Source organism: Balaenoptera physalus (assembly GCF_965194825.1).
Source record: "Balaenoptera physalus genome assembly, chromosome: 15".
In the NCBI taxonomy this organism is placed as follows: domain Eukaryota; kingdom Metazoa; phylum Chordata; class Mammalia; order Artiodactyla; family Balaenopteridae; genus Balaenoptera; species Balaenoptera physalus.
In genome coordinates this window covers 32227130-32251042 of record NC_138894.1, presented here as the reverse complement: position 1 = coordinate 32251042, position 23913 = coordinate 32227130, and the positions used below count along the sequence as shown (strand labels likewise).

Below are 23913 nucleotides of genomic sequence, written 5' to 3'. Positions count from 1 at the left end.
GCAGATATCTGCTCCTTACGCTTGGGTGCATAATGCGACTCACCACAATGCCTTTTTCACAGACCCTTTTTAAAGTTTCTCCACAAAATCCAACAGCTCAAGTTAGTTCATGATGCTTCAAGATAAACAATCGTCAAGAGAAAACATGCAATATGTCTTGCAATGTTGGATTCCTTACAAATAGGACAAGGAAATAACCATGTAGACAAAACCAGAGCATTTGAAAACATCTGTATTCTACAAACATACCAGTGAATGCTATAAATAAGGTAATATGACATAAAACAAAATGAAAACTAGATGTGAGACTGTTCTCTTCAGTGTACAGACTTCATGGCAGTTGCTGCACGATCTAGCTACTTATATCTACAACTCTCTGTTCTGTTAATACAAAATGAGGTCCAAGTGTGTCAACTTGTTTCCCACAGAAACCAAAAAATCTACATGAATCTCTTTTCTCCTGTGCCCTTTCACCTTACCTGCTCCCAATTCTCCACCAATGTCCTCCTCTTTCTCTAATTATTCTCCTCTTCATTGTGCTTGGCCTTGCACCCAAACATACAAGACAGAGAATCCTAGAGGTCCAAGATTCTAGAGTGGCTGTTTGCAAGGGGGAGGAGATTACAGTAACTGCCACACTGTATATACTTCTGTGCAAAGAAAAAGGGACAGTGTTCAGAATGTCTCTCACATATAAAAAGAGCTGGATGGCAGGATACCTGTGTGGCCCAAGGAACTAGAGCTAGCAAATTATGGGCAAAACAATTGCAACCAAAGGCTGGAAGAGGAAAGGTCTGCAACCAGCTCTGTCTCCTAGCTCTCTGGTATTTGCTGCCAACGGGCAGAGTCTATTTCGTGAAGCATCAAGCACTGAAAAGAAGACTCCTGCTGCTGGAAGTTGACAGGAAGTAACATCCAAAGCAAGATCAAGGCTTGTCCTAGAAGCAATGCCCATAATGGAAGAAAAAAAAAAAAAAAAGAAAGCAGAAGAGAAATGTTAAGTCGCAAGTCCAACCTGGCCCCCAGCCTAGCCCAGCCCAAGGAAGGTAGGAGTCAAGGAGAAGAAACTAAAAGAGAAGAGCCTTGGACCACAACATTCTCCACAAGGTACACTCAACAAACTTCACCCTACTCTTGAACCAAGTTACAAAAAGAGCTTCTTAATCCCTACTTTTGCTCCTTAAAAGCTGCTATCAGTTCACTCATTAGACACATATGATTTCAGAACAACTGCAATAGTTCAAACTAGATGGCTCTTTCCTTCCTAAGGATTATTAATTAAATAACATCTATATAGCTCTAAGTATATGATACATAAAATAGAATACTCTGTAGAATATAAGTAACTGTTAGTTAATTATATTAATGAACGTCTGTAAGAAATGTTGCAATGATTTCCCTAATGGAAGAGCCTGGGGGAGGTAAATCTGTCTTCTAGGATTTCCTCCCCAGAGCTCAGAAATTGAGGGGTTGTTTTAGCTCTCCTACGCTCTCTTCACCCAAGCCCGCCTTCCTGTTGGGGATCGGACCTCCCTATTGGCTATCTCATACCTTTCAACTGCCTGCTTTGTGACATCACTCTCCTACCAAACCTACTACCACTTGGTAGAGGTCTTGGGGTTTCCGTGGAGCCGTTTGGACCAGTAACCAGTGACCTTTGTACTGGACACGTGCGCTGTTCAGCTGCAGCCACTCAGACATCCTCTAGTGTTGTCTCCTCAGCCCTTGTACCTGCAGTTGATGTTTCCTTTTCTTCTCTGACCATGTCAGGTAAGAAAAGAAACTTTTGAAAGTTTTGCGTTAGATTTCTTTTGCCCCTAAATTGAGTAGGAGATTCAAAATAGCATGGAATAATGAGGGAAAGTATTGAACTAGAAGTCTGGAGACCTAATTTCAGTTTTGACTTTGACGTTTACTATCTGTGTGACTTTGGACAAATCACTGACTGTCTCACAAAGCCTGTTGTTTTCCTTATCTGTTACGTTAGGATACCACATTGGTTGATCACTCTGATCTGTTTCTTTTCTAATATTGAGCCTTAAAGGGTACCCATGTAGAAAATGAAATCAGAGACTTCTCAAGAGTGTTTCAACAGAAACATAGAAGAGGCAGGTGACATAGAAAACTAGCAATATATACCAAGATGTTTCATCTCTAATGGTCTCCCTCCACTAGTATTTCGACTAGTTGAAAAGAGAGAATAGGGAGAGAGGATGGAGAGTACTGGGCTATATAGGGAGGCACAGAGTCAAACGTAAGCAAGTTTAGGATTGTTTTCATTAGCACAGGCCAACAGGAACCAAGAGATGGGAAAAAATATAAGAATGAAGAGGGAAAGCATAGAGGAGCTCTCAAGAAAAATGTACTTTGCAATGGAATGTTGATGGGAACCAAAGATTTTAAATTAAAGCAGAAACAGCACAGAGGGAAATCTGCTCAGAGCAGGGCAAAACAAAGCTGATGGTAACAAATCCTTACATTAACAGACTAAGAAGGAAAGTAAGGCCGGAACAGGGGATCACCAGGAAAGGCAGCTTATCAGAAAAGTCATACTCCGTTTTCTTTCTTTTATTGCCTCTCTGAATACAGTTGGCACTTGACAGTTTTGAATATAAACATTTTAGAAATACGTTTTAGAAATGATGCTTCCTATAAACAAGAAACCAAAGTGGTTATCTAGGGGGCTGCTTTTCAATGTTTTATTCTTTCTAATTTTCAAACTATGTAGACATTTTACCAATTAAAAATTTTAAATGATATCTTCTAAACTGAATCAGAAGGACTATTTCCTTTGTGTGATATGTAGCTTCTAAGGCAAGGTTGCTTTTCATTTTTACAGTTATTTCCTTCGTAACACAGAGAGCACATTGATCAACAGCCATCGTTCGCTTGTAGATCTTAGCTACCGAAGAAGAAAAAGAAAAAGTCAAGCCCCACATCTCTAATTCCCCATTTAGGGAATTCCCTGGCGGTCCAGCGCTTAGGACTCGGTGCTTTCACGGCCAGGGCCACGCGGCGCAGCAAAAAAAAAAAAAAAAAAAAAATCCACATTTATCTAAAACAATATTGTGCAGTCCTTTGGATTTTCTTACATTTGAAGATCTTTTTAAATTGGATTCTAGGGATGACGGTGTTTTTAGGTTTTGCGATGTCATCTTCTTGGATGTTGAAGATGATTCTAATCTAAGTTCTAGGATAAATACAAAAACCTTCTTGATACTTTTTAAGCTTCCTTTCTGCTTATCATATAGTTAAATTCTTTGAAATATATATTTCTACTAGGCTTAATACCTGTTACTTGCTGGGTAAAAACATGAATGAGCATGATGTGCTCATGAATGAGCACAATAATGAAATTCTTTTACACTTATTATTTTGCTGTCTGCTTTGTACCAGTTTTCATTGAAACACTTGTCTATATATATCGTGGCTACCTATACATTCACATTTATTGCATTCTGTTGCTTGTTATGCTTTTTATTGATATATCTTCTCTGTCTGTATGTATTGGCTAGGAATTCATTCAAAATCACCTTCTACCGTGTTTTTTGGTTAATAGTATCCACTAAAATAGAGTGGGCAAAATTCACTTCATAATATTGCATGTATGGTACAGAATGTCATTTGTTAGTAAATTCATTATGCTTTGATACTTGCCACATACCCCAGTTTTCATTAATATCAATGGATTTCTTTTTCGTTATGTAATATGTTTTTCATGATTTTGCTTTGTTTTTCTAGAACTTATTGTATCTTCCTCCATATAAATCATATGCAATATATCAGTTTATTCATGTATTAATTATTACTGCTATTATTATTGGTGGTAGTGTTATAACCATTTTATAGATGAGTAATCTGAAGTAAACAGATAACTCTTTTCTTTCCAAAAGAACTTAAGAAATTCACTTTCGTTGTGTATATATGTCCATGCCACTCTCTCACTTTACACTACCAAACGTAAAATAGATAGCTAGTGGGAAGCAGCCGCATTGCACAGGGAGATCAGATCAGCTCGGCGGTTTGTGACCACCTAGAGGGGTGGAATAGGGAGGGTGGGAGGGAGGGGGACGCAAGAGGGAAGAGATATGGGAACATATGTATATATATAGCTGATTCACTTTGTTATGGGGCGGAAGCTAACACACCATTGTAAAGCAATTATACTCCAATAAAGATGTTAAAAAAAAAAAAAGGAAGAAATTCACTTTCGGGTAATCATTTTGAGGTAGGATGAGAAGCCAGGCTCTAAGAGGGTAAAAATGACTCTTTAAATTTACCAGTTGGACTGAGCTATATGTGAACTCTAGGTAATAGCGTGGGAGCTGCACAAACAAAGGGAGACACTGAAGATTACGATGGTAATAGCTGTACTGTTTTCTAATGGACCAAAAAAATGCATATATTATAAGTTCTATTTCTCCTGCTTTCTGGCAGTATCATGCTCAGAGTAGAGTCCTGGCAAGGAAGTCAGGATACTTAGGTTCTGAAACCTGGTAATGATACTAACATAATGAGAGAACTTGAACAAGTCAACCCGACCTCTCTGAGCCTCAGTTTCCTTACTCATGAAATGACACTGTGAAAATAGAAGATCTCTAAGGACCTCCTAGTTCTAAAATGATTCTAGTCTAGGAAATGGCATAGAAGTCAATATTAGTGCAGGCTGAAGGGAAAAACAGGGCAGGAAAAAGGTTGCTTCCAACCTAGAGAACAATGTCTGAACCATACCACTTGGCTCTTCTGCCCATCTGTGCCCAAGATGGGAGCACAGGCAGTTAATACAGAAGAGTGGAAAACTGCTCAGTCCTTACAGCCATCATTAACTGTCTGATTTTGGGTTTCTCAGTAAGTATTGATAGTAGAGGTGTCCTGATAGCAAGAACCTTAAGATAATGCTGTTCCTCAAACAAAGTGAGAATTTCTCAACCTCCCTGAGTTTTTCATAACCCTCTTGTTCTTACAGAAAATTTCCAAAATCCACCTCTACTTGGAACTCTAAATACTCTGCAGCATTCTCTTCCTGTAGTGAGCAATGCAACTTCCCTAACACGAAGTGTCTGCAACTTCTCCAGAGTCTCTGCTCCTGCCGTCAGTTCGGCATCGGCTACCGGTACCTCTTTCCAGACACTCATGGGTAGTGCCTACCTTTACCAACATTCTAGCACGACTATGTTATATGGAGTTACTGACCACAGCCAGATCTCCACTTCAGCTCCTTCCTATTCAGGTATTCTTGAGTGGGACATCATAGGAAGCAATGAAAAGAATTCTTCTTCACTTGGAGACTTTACTCTGGCAGTCACTGACCGGCACACAGTTGCTTCCTCCATGTTTATGGCAGCCCAGTATGATAAAACTTCAGACACCAATAAGATGGTCCGTCTATATCCATCACTTTCTGCCAGCCTTGCTCAGGGAACACCACCTCACATTCCAAATCAGGTACATAGCCTGTCACTTCCCTACCAGGAAGGAAGCCAGGTATATTACTATAACCAAGGCACACTGGGGTCTTTACTGTATGGAGAACTTGGCTCCTGCCCGCAATCCTATGGCTCTGTGTCATACACAGGAAGTAGGGCCTCTGTGCAACCAGAAATGGGAATGGGACTAAAGGAGATTCAGCCCACAAATATCCTACCACCAGCTTCCACCTCTAGAATCTACTACCCAGTGTCTGCTCAACCCATCCCAGAAACGAGTTTTCAAGGTGAGTACAAACATCAAGAAAGCTGAAGAATGAGGTCATCATTCAAAAATGGGGTCAAATCTACAGCTGGGAAGTGGTGTAGAGACAGGTAGAATTTAGATCCTGAGCCTTCAATATCCACTACCTTTGCTCAGTGCTCTCTGTTTTCAGACTCTATATAAGAACAACTAGGGCTTCCCTGGTGGCGCAGTGGTTAAGAATCCGCCTGCCAATGCAGGGGACACGGGTCCGAGCCTTGGTCTGGGAAGATCCCACATGCCGTGGAGCAACTAAGCCCATATGACACAACTACTGAGCCTGCATTCTAGAGCCCGTGAGCCGCAACTACTGAAGCCCACGCGCCTAAAGCCCATGCTCCACAACAAGAGAAGCTACCGCAATGAGAAGCCCGCACACCGCAACCAAGAGTAGCCCCCACTACCGCAACTAGAGAAAGCCCGTGCACAGCAATGAAGACCCAGTGCAGCCAAAAAAATAAATACGTAGAATAAATAAGTTCAAACAATAAATAAATAAACATAAATTTAAAAACAAAGAGGACCTAATGCAGGTGGGAAGGTGGCAGGGACACTGTAAAGGTCATCTATGCTACATGTACAAGAACCCCAAGAGCACACCAATAGGTACCACATTTTTCACTGCTGTAGCCGAGCATTCCCCCTGTACTACCACACTGTAGCACTCCCTTCCCTCGTCTACTGCTACAGTCTCTTTGGAAGGTGTTTCAGAACTCTTGTTATGAGAGTGCCAGTTGAACTGTCCTCACTTCCTTAATTTATACCAGGATTTAAGCCCTTGTGGTCCGAGAGCCTGTCCAGAGAGCAAGCAGGCTAAGACTCTGTCTTTGTTTCTGTATTTCATCAGAAAGGGCTCTACCCCCCTCCTAGTTCATGGTGTGAAGTGTTCTTAGCCTCTCGGGAAAGTGGGGAGAATTGAAAGGACTCTATATGAGAAGGCTAGGCTTTGTAAAACATTTCAGTTTTTTAAAAAGAAGACTCATTTTGTATTGGACTTACAACAGTCCTATGAGATACAAAGAGAGCCAAGGATCAGTGACATGAAATGATCACCAGTTAAGCATTACAACAGTCACCGCTTACCTCGTAGCATAGGGCACTGTCCATGATCCTTAAGAAGAGTTAGTAGAAATGCCTTGCCCATCTTGCCCCTGAACCCCTTGAAAGGTACATGACTGCTGTGTTGGTGTTTAGGGGGAGCATCTCACTTACCCGGGACTGACTTCAACCTTGATCCCTTTGTAGTGATGGAGACTTCCCTGGTGATGAAAAATTCCCTGGGATTGCAACCTCCAAGCCAGACGTTTTGTGTGACACAAACTCAAGAACTCCCCAAGTCCTGCAGTAGCAGAAACAGTCACATACTTGAGAGTAACCCACCATCTGAACTTGGGGACATTTCAGTGACAGCTCCAGTCCAGAGTGCCAGGCGTCTCCTGGCCCTGCCTCCAGCTCCAAGCCAGGGACAAACAGAGAGTAAGAACGTGGAGGATATCAAAACCAAGCTGTCAAAGCCTCTGGAGGCCTACCAGATCCCAATAGAAAACCAAGATCCTCCACTACTCCCTTTAGGAATCCCTGATATTCCCCAGCCGCTGGCCTGCACCGATCCCCTCAGCCAAGAGGAGCAGCCTGGTTCTGAAAATGCTGATCTGGGAGAGAACAGCCTGAGTCGTCAGGACCTAGGGACACTTGAAAATGGGACTGAACCTAGCAGTGGTCTTGCAGACATTACTACACTGGCGGAGGATATTCACCTTCCCCAGCTCTTTAATTCTTGGAAAGATCTTGATCGATCCCAAGGTCCCAACGTGATCAAAGCTGAAGACACCAGAGCCATTAAGGTGAATCAGGTGCAGGAAAAGCCAAGTGTCGTAAAGGTTCCCTCTGATCAACCCAGGAAGAACAAACAGAAAGCCTCTGAGCCTATCAGTGGTGCTCCCAAGGCCAAAATCCAGCCAAAGGATCCAGAGTGCCTGTTAGGGGGAGAAGCGGTTATATGCACTGCTGCAGTCAGTGACAGGGCTCCTGCGAACACGGCCAAGCACTCTCAAGGCAAACCTCAGAAAGCTGCATCCGGAAAGATCAGCAAAACTGAGAGCCATGGGCAGGAAAAGACCAAAAGGACCAGAGGAAGAAACAAGGCTGAAGAGAACAAGCAGTCAGGGAACAAAGTCAAGGCAGAAGACAAGCCAGCAATCCCCAACACGAAGCGAAAGGAACACCAAACTGAGCTTCGCCAAGAGAGCTTTCAAAAGCCTCGAACCTCCCTTGGCGTGCGCATGCTGGAGTCTGTGAAGGTTCTTCATGCGCTGGGGAAGAAGAATGAGACGAAAACTGGGCTCTCTTCCTGTCGGCTCTTGGGAAATTCAAGCAACCCCAAAGACCCCCAGCCACCCCCAGCGATCCAGCCACGGCGGCATACCCCACGTGAGGGTAAGAGGCCTGAGAAAACGCAAGTCCAAGCCCAGAAACCAGACAGCAGTGCTGAAACAGAGTGTCCATCTCCATCCCAGTGTGAGCGGCCTCCTCCTGGGAAGGTCAAGTTGATACCTCTGCCTTTTTCTGCCTGGGACAAGCCTCAAGCTCGACCCGCTCCTCGGAGGCCACAGTCTCTGGCCTCACATCGGCCTGCTGTGGCTTACCGTGCCCAGCCTGGTTCTACTGACTCAGCTCAACCTGCTGCAGTCAATTCATCCCAGCCAGCTCCTGCCTCTTTGCCAGGTCCCGCCAAACCAGCTCAGCCAACTGTGGCCAACCCAACCCAACCGGCTTGGACCAACCATACCCAGCCTCGTGTCCCTCAGCCTGCTGCTCCTAGGCCTGCACCCTACAAAACTTCATCTGGCGCTTCTCTCCAGCGTGAGCCTGTTCCCCCTGCTGTGACTAAGCGCCAGTCCCCACCCAAGCTCCAAACCCAACTTCTACTCCAAGACTTCAGCAAGCAACGAGTTCCATGGAGGGAACCCAACGTGCCTGAGCCAGTCATGTCAAAGCCCATCGAACAAGAGCAGAGGCCAGAGCGAGAGGCCATGAAGAGGCGGGCTCAACAACAACGGGAGAATGCTGCCAGATACACCTCTTCGGGGAAGCTGCAATTTTTCACCCAGAGGGACAAAGAAATGGAAATTGCTGACTACTATGGATATGTCAAGTGAGAGCTGCTAGGATTCTTGGTGCCACCTTGGCTACCAGCTGTTCTTCCATACATAGGTAAGATAGGTATAGAACTGAATAAGTAAATGGAATAGAATTAATAGATGAGTAATAAACCTTAAGAATTTTGAGATGCTGCTAACTGGGGCGTGAGAAAGGAAGGACTGAAAGTTGGATGGGAGAATGAAGGAAAGGGGTAAAAACTGAGGAAAGAGGAAGGAACTTGGCCCAGGGCTAGGAAGGCCAAAAGAGATGTATGGATTTAGGAAAGGAAGCAGGAGTGAGGATGAAATGGCAGAAGTAAAAAGCAGGGTCAGAGGTCTGGGTTGAAAGAACACAATTGGAGTAGAGTTGAAGATGACAGAAGATGAGTCTAGGTTTACTAGGAGAAATAGAAAAAGTCTCTTGGGGAGGTTGGCCTTAAGTCTCACAACCACCAGATAGGTATTTCAGAAAACAAGAGGTTCAGGACACATCTCTGAAAGGTTTGAGTTGCCTTATTCAGGTGTGATTATAGTGGGGGAAAAGGGAAATCTACCAGAGAAGTGGCTAGGGCTCAGAGTTATCCTAGGGGCAGCTGACAACAGGGGCAGAGCCAAGGGAACTGCTGCATCAGGAGGCCCACGAATAGGGCCTGGTATGTAAATCACCATGTATTCAACACCTAAGCTCGAGGGCAGCCAATGCACTATTCAGTTAATCCTGGCAATGACAGGCAAGGCCAGTATTCCTGTGCCACTTCATTTACAGAGGTGCAGCAAAGGGCTGAGGTCACATCCCATGTGGAGGTACAAGGCCTCAATTTGAGGCCCAAATGCCTCTGAAATCCTCTGTATTTGCAGATGCCCGTAGGCGGCCAACTTGGCTTTCAGAGCACAGCATCCTGAGGTTACTGGTGGACGAGATCAAACTTCTGCACGCGCCTAAATATTAACTTGAGGGGCTTCCTCCATTGACCAGGGCGCGTGCCGCCTTCTGTGAACATCACCATCAACTGAAACACACGAGAAAAATCCGACGGAAGCGTCCACTCTCACGGGTGAGAGTGGTGGGGGCACGCGCACTGGGCAGCAGCTCCAACAGCCACAGGACGCAGGCGCCCAGGGGTTCAGAGGCTCCCTGGGGAGGCCTCGTGGGGCAGCTCGAGGGAGTGACGATGGGAGAGAGCGGCAGGGGTGGGCATGAAAAGGAATGCAGTGGGGAGAAGGGAGAGATGGAGACAGTGGATAGTCACTATGGGAAAACTGGCAATTTTCATTTTCAAAATTATTTTTTTGAGATGTCATTCACATGCCATAAAATTCACCTTTTGAAACTGAAAATTCAGTGTCATTTCATACATTCACAAGCCTATGCAACCATCACCGTCATCTAACACATCACATTTTCATCACCCAAAAAGAAGCCCCCTTAAGCATCAGCAGGCACTCTTCATCCCCTCCTCCTTCAGTCGCTGTAACCATTAACTTGCTTTCTGTCGCTATGGTTTTGCCTTTTCTGGACATTTCATGAAATAATACAAATGTGACCACTGTGTCTGGCTTCTTTCACTTAGCATAATGTTTTCAAGTTCGTCCATGTCGTAGCATGTGTCAGTACTTCATTCCTTTTTATGACTGTATAATATTTCACATATACACCACATTTAAAAAATCCATTCATCCATTGATGGGCATTTGGGTTTTTTTCACTAATAATGCCCATTTTTTGAGAGTTTATTCTGTGACAGGCAGCACCAGGCTAAGTTACTGACCTTATTTCACAGATAAAGAGGCTTGGAGAGTGTGAAGAGTTTGCCCAAGATTAAGAGCTAGCAATTGGGGGAACTGGGGTTTGAACTCAGGCAAACTTCAGAGGTAATAGATTCACATGACAGAACACTAGAAAAGGTACACAAGGGTATTCAAAGAAAAGTAACCCTTTTCCCCACGTTCCCCAGCCACACATTTCCCTCCTCAGAGACGTCTGCTTTGGCCGTGCTGTGGATCCTTCCAGAGAAATATTTACACCCCAACGTTTATGTATCACAATTTATTGACTAATCTGTCCCACTGATTTGAAATGTCACTTTTATGGTATAAGAGATTCCTATGCGTATTTATATTACTCTTTTCAGAGCTGTCATGACTCTTCTTTGCCTATCTTTTATTTTTGCCATTTCTCTAAAATTCTTTTTATCTTCTTTTTGATTTAAAATTTTTTTCCTTTTCTTGTTTGTTTCTCTTAAGGCATTATCCATTATGTTCATTCACTTGTATTATTTTATTTAATTTATTTAATTAATTAATTTATTTATTTTTGGCGGTGTTGGGTATTAGTTGCAGCAGTGCGTGGGCTCTTCCTTGCGGCTCCTGGGCTCTCTAGTTGTGGCGCGTGGGCTTCAGAGCACGTGGTCTCAGTAGTTGCGGCGTGCGGGCTTAGTTGCCCTGCAGCATGTGGGATCTCAGTTCCCCAACCAGGGACCGAACCTGCATCTCCTGCATTGGAAGGCGGATTCTTAACCACTGGACAACCAGGGAAGTCCCCACTCTTGTACTATTTTAAACTTAGTCTTCATTTCTGAAATTTTTTTCTTTTATTTTGGATTCTGTCCTGAGTTCTATCATCTTACCTAATTCTGGTTTATGCTGTTCTTTCATCTTTTTTTTTATTATGGTAAAATATACATAAAACAAAATTTATTATTTCAACCATTTTCAAGTATACAATTCAGTGACATTAAATACATCCACAATGCTGTGCAACCATCACCACTGTGCAAATTCAAAATAATTATGTCAAAAGATTGAGCAGGACATCAGAAAGATGGAGGCAGCAGCATAGTTTCTGAATCTCTCCAAACCCTTTCATGGAAGAAGATCAACTAAAACCAAACACCCATAGGTGGCATTTATCAGCATTTACCATTTCCAGAACTTTTTCACCATCCCAAACAGAGACTCTATAGCCACTAAACAATAACTTCCCATTCCCTCCTCGATCCATGTTCTTTCATCTTTCGCATTGTTTTTCCTAACATCTTTTAGCCTACTTTGAAATAATAGGTTACAGTTTTGATCTGTTTTGTGGACCTGTCTTTTCCAACTTGATTTTATTGTCTGAAGACATGCTATTCTGCTCCTTATTCTCTTTTTTCTTACACTACCTCTGTACGAGATTTGATCCCAATCCTTTTCTGTTACTGATTTTTGGATGAAAAAAGTTTTACAGCACTTTGAAAAGGTGGTGCGAGGCCATGTGGAAACATGTTCTTCATGGCTGTTTCATCAATGCTTCACTTATACTGCTTTGGAATAACTGTTTTCCAGGAAGCATAAACCAGTGGGCTTTATCATTGGACAGAGTGCAGAGAAAGGACCCCACGAAAGCTGATCACCTTAGCAGAAACGATTTAGTTATGATTTCACCCAAGATTGGTCACAAACCAGCCTGGGAAACTCAAGGAACCAGAGACAAGATATAATGCCATCTTTTCTTCTCTCTGCCTCAGCTCTCAAGGATTGGTCACCTCCATGTTATTAGTAACTGTTATTTGGTTTCTGTTCATAATTACTATCAGAAGACACAGCACTTAGGGGCCTAATTACACTGCCCAGCTACGCACCATTCTTCTTCATTTTGGCTTCCTGTCCACCAGCAGGAACCTGATTTAGTTTTGTTCTCCCTTCACCACAGCCCAGTAATTTTTGTGCATGACTCTCACTCTCACCAGAATCTGTATCTCTCACTCTGCCCCAACATCCCACCCCATCATTTGCTCCCTGAAGTGTACTCCAGAAATTTTGGTCAACTGGATATTTTACCACTGTTCACCATCTCTTATGAAACCAGAAGACGAGCAGCTTTCTTATGGAATGACAGAGAACTTGTAAAGATAAAACACCAGTCTGCAGGAGAAAGGGAAGAAGAGAATGATGGAAATAGTTTCTGGAAAACTAGTTTTACATTATGTTTTGTTTGTTCCTGGTAAAGAAATTGAAATCTTCTAAACATTAAAACAAAATCTAAACCACTAAATTCAATAATACAGGAATATAACTTTTGAAAACACTTTCTTTGGCTGCGCAGCATGTGGGATCTTAGCTCCCCAACCAGGGACTGAACCCATGCCTACTGCATTGGAAGCGCAGAGTCTCAACCACTGGGCCCCCAGGGAAGTCCCAGGAATATAACTTTTAAAGGAGAAGTTATAAACCCCTTGGTTATATGAACTGGAGATTTTCAGTAAGAAGTCATGTATTTTAAATGACTGGAGCTTTAAAGGAAGGAAGGAAGGAAGGAAGGAAAGAAGGAAAGAAGGAAGGAAGAAAGAAAAAGGGAGTTCCTTAGTGGTGCAGTGGATAAGACTCCACGCTCCCAAAGCAGGGTGCCCCGGGTTCGATCCCTGGTCAGGGAACTAGATCTCACATGCATGCCGCAACTAAGAGTTCACGTGCCACAACTAAGGAGCTGCAACTTAGGAGCCTGCCTGCTGCAACTAAGACCCAGCACAACCAAATAAATAAATAAATTTTTTAAAAAATATATTAAAAAAAGAAAAAGGAGGTGTGATTGAGAATCGCTTTTCTAACTTCACAGAATTTCTGTTTGTCTGTTTTTTTAGTGTAGTATTCAAAAACATAGTGGCTTACTTTCGGAGGTTTCCTGGCTCTGCTGCCATCCCTGACTTTTATCAAGACATTTCCCTCTGTGCCTGTTTTTCCTCCCAGAAGTTTCTCTTCTGTGTGGGTCACATCCTGGAAAGGAGCTCTGGCTGCTCAGTTTGAAGATGTAGAAGGGCTAGACTGCTCCAGCCCTTCAGATTCTTCTGGGCCCCGGGTCCTTACTCACATTAGAGTTTGGTAAAATCTCTCCCAGTCAGCTGCTGTTCTCAAATTGGCCCACAGTGCTTTCCAATGAATACCTGCTGGCATTTTGAAGGACTCCTGTCTTCATGTCCATCGGATGCTTGCTCCTGTCTGCCACTTCCTTTGGTGCAGATGCTGGGACCAGGCAGGTCTGTGTTGGTGGTGGTCTGACACACCCTTTTGTTTTGGGGTTTCTAGTTTCTCGATAAGTGCTACCCATGGGCACTTTGTTTTGGTTGATCTAGTTCCATGAGATGGTTTGGTGAGATTCAAAAACTGTGCAACTGCCTCCATCTTTCTGAAATTCTGCTCCATCATTTGCCATAATTATTTGAAATGTGGGGGCCCTGTAATTTTCAGTTTCCCGAAGCAGAGCCTCATTTGCACTACCCTCGTTAGGATGGGGAGGTTATCCTGGATTATCAGGGTGAGCCCTAAATGTAATCATATGCGTCTTACAAAATGGAGGCAGAAAGAAATTTGATAGAGACAGAAGACGGAAAGGCAAAGTGACCATGGAAGCAAAGACTGGAGTGTTGCAATGCCAGCAACCACCAGAGGCTGGCAGAAGCAAGGAATGAAAGCTCCCTCAAGAGACTCTGAAGGGAGTGTAAATCCTACTGACACCTTAATTTTGTCCCAGTGTTATTGATTTCAGACTTCTGGCCTCCAGAACTGTGAAAAAATAAATTTCTGCTTTTTAAAGCCACCAGTTGTGGTGATTTGTTAGAGCAGCCACAGGAAAAATGCTCCATTGCACAATAATACAATGCTCCAACAACTAGGTAGACATTTGAAAAATAATACATGTGAATTAAAAGAAAAATATTTTTATTTCACTCTGAAATAACCACAATTACTTGCTAATGGAATGTGGGGGACTGTTGGGCACTGTACAACATCTCAAACCTTAGAATTAAATTGGATGCTGCCAGCCTCATTTCCTGCTCCACACTGATCTTCAAGTAGTACTTGCCTTTTGTTACAACTACTGCCAAAATCCCAGGTTCACAATCATATGACGGCATTGAAAGGAATATAGCACGACCTAATGTTGAAACTGTGAACTACCTACCAGCTAGAAGCTCACATGGTATCTAACAGATGTCAAATATTGCTGTGAATCCTTCAAAAAGTTTAAATATCCTGCTACAGGCTGGTGAATTTATGTGGTGTCCTGGGGGGCGCCCCAGTGTACCTTGTGAACCACAGTCCTGACTGGCTTTCCTATTCCCACCCTTGCCTGCCTAAAATTTGTCAACACAGCCACTGTAATGATCCTTTCAAAACATTAGTCAGATCCTGTCCTTCTTCTGCTTGAACCCTCCCACGGCTTCTCATTTTTCTCAGTGTCAAAGCCAATGTCCCTGCAATGGCCTACGTGGCCCTACCTACATCGGGGGTCAACAAATAAACAGCCAGACAGTAAAAATGTTAGTCTCTGTGGGCCAGATTGTCTTTGTCTCAACTATTCAACTCTGTAGTGGTAGCATGAAAGCAGCCATAGAAAATATGTAAATGAATGGGCATTGCTGTGTTCCAATAAAACTTCATTTGCAAAGACAAGTAGTTTGCTGAGCCCTGCTGTACATGATCTACTGCTATGTTCCCTGTCACTCATTCCACTCCCATCAAGCTCAGCCCTTGCTGGTCCTTAAATACACCAGAAAGCTCCTGGCTCAGGACCTTTGTACTTGCCGTTCCCTGCCTGCTGTTATCTCCAAATCTTTACTCAAATCTTTCCAATGAGGGTTTACCTGACTACACTACCTGAAATTACAACTGCCCCCCTGCACTTCTCCTTTCCTTCAATCTGATTCCCTTTACAGAGCCCACTTCTCCCATGGTATTTAGAATCTTCTAATATACTATGTAATTTACTTATTTATCACATAATTCCTTGTAATCCATCATTCCCTCACCCATTACTAGAATATAAGATCCTTGAGGGCAGAGTTGTGGGGTTTTTTGTCTGTTTTGTTGGCTAATATATGCCCAATGCCTTGAACAGTGTTTGGCACAAAGTAGGTACTCAATAAATAGTTGTTGATTGAATAAATGAATGAATGAATGAATGTTTTTCAAGGAGTATAAATACAGCGGTATGCAATTCTTTATCTTGCAATCAAAGTTATAGTGGTTACTCATACAGCAATATTCTTGCAAATAAATATGTAAACCAAATATAAAATGATAAAATCCCTCAACCCAAACTGTACAACTCAAATAGTCTTAAAGTTTCTTTTCTCATTTAACTCTTGTTGAAATTTTCAACCTTGAGAATGGCACTCTTACCTAAAAAGAAAGGCTCTCAGCTGTTAGGAATAAATCATATAACTCACAGCTAACTAGCAGGTAACAAAGGAAGAAAATACGTCTAAAATAAAATTGACTGCTTATGTACAAATTTAAGCATTAATTGTAATAATACACACACATTTAAAACCTTTACAAGCATACATAAAAAACTCATTTTCCTGGGACTTCCCTGGTGGTCCAGTGGTTAAGAATCTGCCTTCCAATGCAGGGGACACAGGTTCGATCCCTGGTCAGGGAACTAAGATCCCACATGCTGCGGAGCAACTAAACCCCCACCTCAACTACTGAGCCCACATGCTCTGGAGCGGACGCATCACAACTAGAGAAGCCCGCACGCCACAACGAAGAACCAGTGCAGCCAATAAATAAATAAATAAATAAATAAATAAATAAATATTGTGCTCGCATGATATATCTTTAAAAAACAAAACAGAGTGTTGGGCGCAGCCGTTTCACAAGAGGAACTCTGGTCTGAAGCGCTGGCAGCGAGGCCTCTGCACGTGGCACCCTATGAGCAAGTGAAACGAGACGAAGCACTGAGGAAAGAAAAAAGGTGCACAGGTGACTTGTGGCCAGCATTTTGGACAGCACAGGTCTGGAGAGCAGGAGAGGAACAGGAAAACTACCCAGCACCGACCTCCTTCTAACAGACTATGTTTACTTTTTATTGTTTGTCTCACCACACCAGAATGTAAGCTCTATAAGAGCCGTGTGGATGAAAGGCTCTTGGTGCTTCAGACAGGCATCAGGGTTGTGCCTCTGAGGTGGGAGAGCCAACTTCAGGACACTGGTCCACAAGAGACCTCCCAGCTCCACGTAATACCAAACAGCGAAAATCTCCCAGAGATCTCCATCTCAAGACCAAGACCCAGCTTCACTCAATGACCAGCAAGCTACAGTGCTGGACACCCTATGCCAAACAACTAGCAAGACAGGAACACAGCCCCATCCATTAGCAGAGAGGCTGCCTAAAATCATAATAAGGACACAGACACCCCAAAACACACCACCAGACGTGGACCTGCCCACCAGAAAGACAAGATCCAGCCTCATCCACCAGAACACAGGCACTAGTCCCCTCCACCAGGAAGCCTACACAGCCCACTGAACCAACCTTAGCCACTGTGGACAGATACCAGAAACAACAGGAACTATGAACCTGCAGCCTGTGGAAAGGAGACCCCAAACACAGTAAGGTAAGCAAAATGAGAAGACAGAAAAACACACAGCAGATGAAGGAGCAAGGTAAAAACCCACCACACCTAACAAATGAAGAGGAAGTAGGCAGTCTACCTGAAAAAGAATTCAGAATAATGATAGTAAAGATGATCCAAAATCTTGGAAATAGAATAGAGAAAATGCAAGAAACATTTAACAAGGATGTAGAAGAACTAAAGAGGAACCAAGCAACAATGAACAACACAATAAATGAAGTTAAAAATACTCTAGAAGGGATCAATAGCAGAATAACTGAGGCAGAAGAACGGATAAGTGACCTGGAAGATAAAATAGTGGAAATAACTACTGCAGAGCAGAATAAAGAATAAAGAATGAAAAGAACTGAGGACAGTCTCAGAGACCTCTGGGACAACATTAAATGCACCAACATTCGTATTATAGGGGTCCCAGAAGAAAAAGAGAAAAAGAAAGGGACTGAGAAAATATTTGAAGAGATTATACTTGAAAACTTCCCTAATATGGGAAAGGAAAACGTTAATCAAGTCCTGGAAGCACAGAGAGTCCCATACAGGATAAATCCAAGGAGAAACATGCCAAGACATATTAATCAAACTATCAAAAATTAAATATAAAGAAAACATATTAAAAGCAGCAAGGGAAAAACAACAAATAACACACAAGGGAATCCCCATAAGGTTAACAGCTGATTTTTCAGCAGAAACTCTGCAAGCCAGAAGGGAGTGGCAGGATATACTTAAAGTGATGAAGGAGAAAAACCTACAACCAAGATTACTCTACCCAGCAAGGATCTCATTCAGATTTGATGGAGAAATTAAAACCTTTACAGACAAGCAAAAGTCAAGAGAATTCAGCACCACCAAACCAGCTTTACAACAAATGCTAAAGGAACTTCTCTAGGCAAGAAACACAAGAGAAGGAAAACACCTACAATAACAAACCCAAAACATTTAAGAAAATGGGAATAGGAACATACATATCGATAATTCCCTTAAATGTAAATGGATTAAATGCTCCCACCAAAAGACACAGACTGGCTGAATGGATACAAAAACAAGACCCGTATATATGCTGTCTACAAGAGACCCACTTCAGACCTAGGGACACATACAGACTGAAAGTGAGGGGATGGAAAAAGATATTCCATGCAAATGGAAATCAAAAGAAAGCTGGAGTAGCAATTCTCATATCAGACAAAATGACTTTAAAATAAAGACTATTACAAGAGACAAAGAAGGACACTATATAATGATCAAGGGATCGATTCAAGAAGAAGATATAACAATTGTAAATATTTATGCACCCAACATAGGAGCACCTCAATACATAAGGCAAATACTAACAGCCATAAAAGGGGAAATAGACAGTAACACAATCATAGTAGGGGACTTAAACACCCCACTTTCACCAATGGACAGATCATCCAAAATGAAAATAAATAAGGAAACACAAGCTTTAAATGATACATCGAACAAGATGGACTTAATTGATATTTATAGGACATTCCACCCAAAAACAACAGAATACACATTTTTCTCAAGTGCTCATGGAACATTCTCCAGGATAGATCATATCTTGGGTCACAAATGAAGCCTTGGTAAATTTAAGAAAATTGAAATCGTATCAAGTATCTTTTCCAACCACAACGCTATGAGACTAGATATCAATTACAGGAAAAGATCTGTAAAAAATACAAACACATGGAGGCTACCCAATACACTACTTAATAATGAAGTGATCACTGAAGAAATCAAAGGGGAAATCAAAAAATATCTAGAAACAAATGACAATGGAGACACTATGATCCAAAACCTATGGGATGCAGCAAAAGCAGTTCTAAGAGGGAAGTTTATAGCAATACAAGCCTACCTCAAGAAACAGGAAACATCTCGTATAAACAACCTAACCTTGCACCTAAAGCAATTAGAGAAAGAAGAACAAAAAACCCCAAAGTTAGCAGAAGGAAAGAAATCATAAAGATCAGATCAGAAATAAATGAAAAAGAAATGAAGGAAACAATAGCAAAGATCAATAAAACTAAAAGCTGGTTCTTTGAGAAGATAAACAAAATTAATAAACCATTAGCCAGACTCATCAAGAAAAAAAGGGAGAACACTCAAATCAATAGAATTAGAAATGAAAAAAGGAGAAGTAACAACTGACACTGCAGAAATACAAAGAATCATGAGAGATTACTACAAGCAACTCTATGCCAATAAAATGGACAACCTGGAAGAAATGGACAAATTCTTAGAAATGCACAACCTGCTGAGACTGAACCAGGAAGAAATAGAAAATATGAATAGACCAATCACAAGCACTGAAATTGAAACTGTGATTAACAATCTTCCAACAAACAAAAGCCCAGGACCAGATGGCTTCACAGGAGAATTCTATCAAACATACAGAGAACAGCTAACACCTGTCCTTCTCAAACTCTTCCAAAATATTGCAGAGGGAGGACCACTCCCCAAATCATTCTACAAGGCCACCATCACCCTGATACCAAAATCAGACAAAGATGTCACAAAGAAAGAACACTACAGGCCAATATCACTGATGAACATAGATGCAAAAATCCTCAACAAAATACTAGCAAACAGAATCCAACAGCACATTGAAAGGATCATACACCATGATCAAGTGGGGTTTATTCCAGGAATGCAAGGATTCTTCAATATACGCAAATCAATCAACGTGATACACCATATTAACAAATTGAAGGAGAAAAACCATATGATCATCTCAATAGATGCAGAGAAAGCTTTTGACAAAATTCAACACCCGTTTATGATAAAAGCCCTGCAGAAAGTAGGCATAGAGGGAACTTTCCTCAACATAATAAAGGCCATATATGACAAACCAACAGCCAACATCGTCCTCAATGGTGAAAACTGAAACCATTTCCACTAAGATCAGGAACAAGACAAGGTTGCCCACTCTCACCACTATTATTCAACATAGTTTTGGAAGTGTTAGCCACAGCAATCAGAGAAGAAAAAGAAATAAAAGGAATCCAAATCGGAAAAGAAGAAGTAAAGCTGTCACTGTTTGCAGATGATATGATACTATACATAGAGAATCCTAAAGACGCTACCAGAAAACTCCTAGAGCTAATCAATGAATTTGGTAAAGTAGCAGGATACAAAATTAATGCACAGAAATCTCTTGCATTCCTATACACTAATGATGAAAAACCTGAAAGTGAAATTAAGAAAACACTCCCATTTACCATTGCAACAAAAACAATAAGATATCTAGGAATAAACCTACCTAAGGAGACAAAAGATCTGTATGCAGAAAATTATACAACACTGATGAAAGAAATTAAAGATGATACAAATAGATGGAGAGATATACCATGTTCTTGGATTGGAAGAATCAACATTGTGAAAATGACTCTATTACCTAAAGCAATCTACAGATTCAATGCAATCCCTATCAAACTACCACTGGCATTTTTCACAGAACTAGAACAAAAAATTTCACAATTTGTATGGAAACACAAAAGACCCTGAATAGCCAAAGCAATCTTGAGAAAGAAAAATGGAGCTGGAGGAATCAGGCTCCCTGACTTCAGACTATACTACAAAGCTACAGTAATCAAGACAGCATGGTACTGGCACAAAAACAGAAACGTAGATCAGTGGAACAGGATAGAAAGCCCAGAGATAAACCCACACACATATGGTCACCTTATCTTTGATAAAGGAGGCAAGCATATACAGTGGAGAAAAGACAGCCTCTTCAATAAGTGGTGCTGGGAAAACTGGACAGCTACACGCAAAAGTATGAAATTAGAACACTCCCTAACACCATACACAAAAATAAACTCAAAATGGATTAAAGACCTAAATGTAGGGCCAGACACTATCAAACTCTTAGAGGAAAACATAGGCAGAACACTCTATGACATAAATCACAGCAAGATCCTTTTTGACCCAGCTCCTAGAGAAATGGAAATAAAAACACAAATAAATAAATGGGACCTAATGAAACTTAAAAGCTTTTGCACAGCAAAGGAAACCATAAACAAGACGAAAAGACAACCCTCAGAATGGGAGAAAATATTTGCAAATGAAACAACTGACAAAGGATTAATCTCCAAAATTTACAAGCAGCTCATGCAGCTCAATAACAAAAAAACAAACAACCCAATCCAAAAATGGGCCGAAGACCTAAATAGACATTTCTCCAAAGAAGATATACAGATGGCCTACAGACACATGAAAGAATGCTCAACATCATTAATCATTAGAGAAATGCAAATCAAAACTACAATGAGATATCATCTCACACCGGTCAGAATGGCCATCATCAAAAAATCTAGAAACAATAAATGCTGGACAGGGTGTGGAGAAAACGGAACACTCTTGCACTGTTGGTGGGAATGTAAATTGATACAGCCACTATGGAGTACAGTATGGAGGTTCCTTAAAAAACTAAAAATAGAACTAGCATATGACCCAGCAATCCCACTACAGGGCGTATACCCTGAGAAAGCCATAATTCCAAAAGAGTCATGTACCAAAATGTTCATTGCAGCTCTATTTACAGTAGCCAGGACATGGAAGCAATCTAAGTGTCCATCATCAGGTGAATGGATAAAGAAGATGTGGCACATATATACAATGGAATATTACTCAGCCATAAAAAGAAACGAAATGGAGTTATTTGTAGTGAGGTGGATGGAGTCAGAGTCTGTCATACAGAGTGAAGTAAGTCAGAAAGAGAAAAACAAATACAGTATGCTAACACATATATATGGAATCTAAGAGAAAAAAAAAAAAAAGGTCATGAAGAACCTAGTGGCGAGACGGGAATAAAGACACAGACCTACTAGAGAATGGACTTGAGGATATGGGGAGGGGGAAGGGTAAGCTGTGACAAAGTGAGAGAGTGGCATGGATATATATACACTACCAAATGTAAAATAGATAGCTAGTGGGAAGCAACTGCACAGCACAGGGAGATCAGCTCGGTGCTTTGTGCCCACCTAGAGGGGTGTGATAGGGAGGGTGGGAGGGAGGGAGATGCAAGAGGGAAGAGATATGGGAACATATGTATATGTGTAACTGATTCACTTTGTTATAAAGCAGAAACTAACACACCATTGTAAAGCAATTATACTCCAATAAAGACGTTAAAAAATAAAAACAAACAAAAAAAACCCCCAAAACCTCATTTTCCCAACTAGATATTTTTCTTGGTGACAGGAGACAGTATTCTTCAAAACAAACTGCAGGTGGAGCCCCAAACCTCAGATTCACCTCTATGTTACTAGTTTTACTGTAGCCTTCCCAAGGAACAACTTCTTCATAAGGTAATTCCAACTCCAACTGAAAAGGAACATAATTTCCATGCATTTATAATATACACATGTGTCATACATATATTTTTGTCCCCATTGCTTTGCACAGTCACCCTTAGAGATTAAACACTCATTTTCAATACAATTTTATCGGCGTTGTGACATTAAAAAGTTAGTCTTATGTCCTTTGCTAGGCAAAAAACAGTGGTCTAATACCTCAGGCCAACAATTTTGTGTAGAAAGTAACATAAACAAACTGAAATTTTCAGAAAGAGCTTTCTTTTCCCTGATTTAGAAACCCTGGTAAGTTTAGCCAGGTTTTCAGATCAGCAATCCCTCCTTGAATGTTGGCTTTATGTGGGTGTGATAGAGGGGCTATCTGGCAGGAAAATCCTACTCAAAATCAAAATAGTAGTTCTTTCATAAGATTCAAAATTTTAAGTTAATAAGACAATGAGGCAGAAGATCTTTTTTATTATAGCAACTATTTTTAGAGTTTAAAGAAATTGTGGGTATTCTTCTGGACAGCAGTAGGACAAAGCAATTCAATTACTGGGTAATACAATCAGACTCCAAAGCAAATGGGTTTCTATTTCAGTTTTAAAGCGTTTAGTACTTGTTAAGCACACCCATTTATGAAATAGTATGTGTAGATAAATAGAAAAGTACTTGACAATTTTGCAGTGGTCCAAAGCAAGCAAATTCATTGGTATTATATAGTGGTCAAGAACAAATGTATATTGATATAGTATTTCTAGACAATCTTAAATATTAAACTTTGTTCTTTGGTCTACTAATATTTTTTAAAATTTATAAAGCTGAATACTATACACTGAAGCAGGGACAAATTCAAATGTAATATTTAACAAAATTCAGACTAGAAATTGAAACAGCTTTAAATATTAAAACATTTAATGAATATTATGATGACCAAGAACTAATATTGCTAAACTAAAACAAATGTGCACCTGCTTCTTATGTGAGGGTAACCCCATCAAGAGAATCCGTTAATCCATGAAAACATAGAGAGAAATTTCTAGTAACAAGCTGATGAAGTCTTTTCTTAATGAAGCTTTGAAAGGTTTTCGGTTTGAAAAGGAAATAGTTGTAGAAGATATGCTTTTCAAATTTACGGGTAAAATTTTTTGTAACATGTGCTTAAAAAATTAATGATTTAACCAGTATTCAAAAAAGAACGTGAGGGGCTAAAGTGGTGTGCTAAAGTTTACAAAATGAAATTTACTTTTAGATCCTACTAGTGGAAACCACTAGAATGATTGCTCCCCAAATACTCTTCCTCTGGAAACCTTGCCACTAACAAGGATGGACCTTAACAGCCAATTAGTCTAATGT

At 41.2% G+C, this 23913-nt stretch overlaps 1 protein-coding gene and 2 pseudogenes across 5 annotated transcripts in view; 2 read left to right on the top strand and 1 right to left on the bottom strand.

Annotated features, from left to right (window-relative positions):
* The window catches only part of LOC309643963 (RNA/RNP complex-1-interacting phosphatase-like), a 162886-nt gene extending 149289 nt beyond the window's left edge, over positions 1–13597 (bottom strand). For 2 of the 3 annotated variants that reach the window (XM_082427190.1, XM_082427189.1), the window contains exon 1: positions 480–1586. In XM_082427190.1, coding sequence (XP_082283316.1) covers positions 480–535 — 56 coding nt within the window. In that variant the 5' untranslated portion in view covers positions 536–1586. Of the gene's footprint in view, positions 1–479; positions 1587–12689 lie in introns of those variants that run through there. The other variant, XR_014254161.1, reaches the window with a different exon arrangement.
* LOC309643456 (uncharacterized protein C2orf78 pseudogene) lies at positions 1764–6248 on the top strand (annotated as a pseudogene). The gene is made up of 2 exons: positions 1764–1770; positions 4940–6248. The product of its transcript is annotated as an uncharacterized protein C2orf78 pseudogene (transcript).
* On the top strand, positions 6944–9089 carry LOC309643947 (uncharacterized protein C2orf78 pseudogene; annotated as a pseudogene). The gene has a single exon. The product of its transcript is annotated as an uncharacterized protein C2orf78 pseudogene (transcript).
* Positions 13598–23913: the final 10316 nt, after the last annotated feature.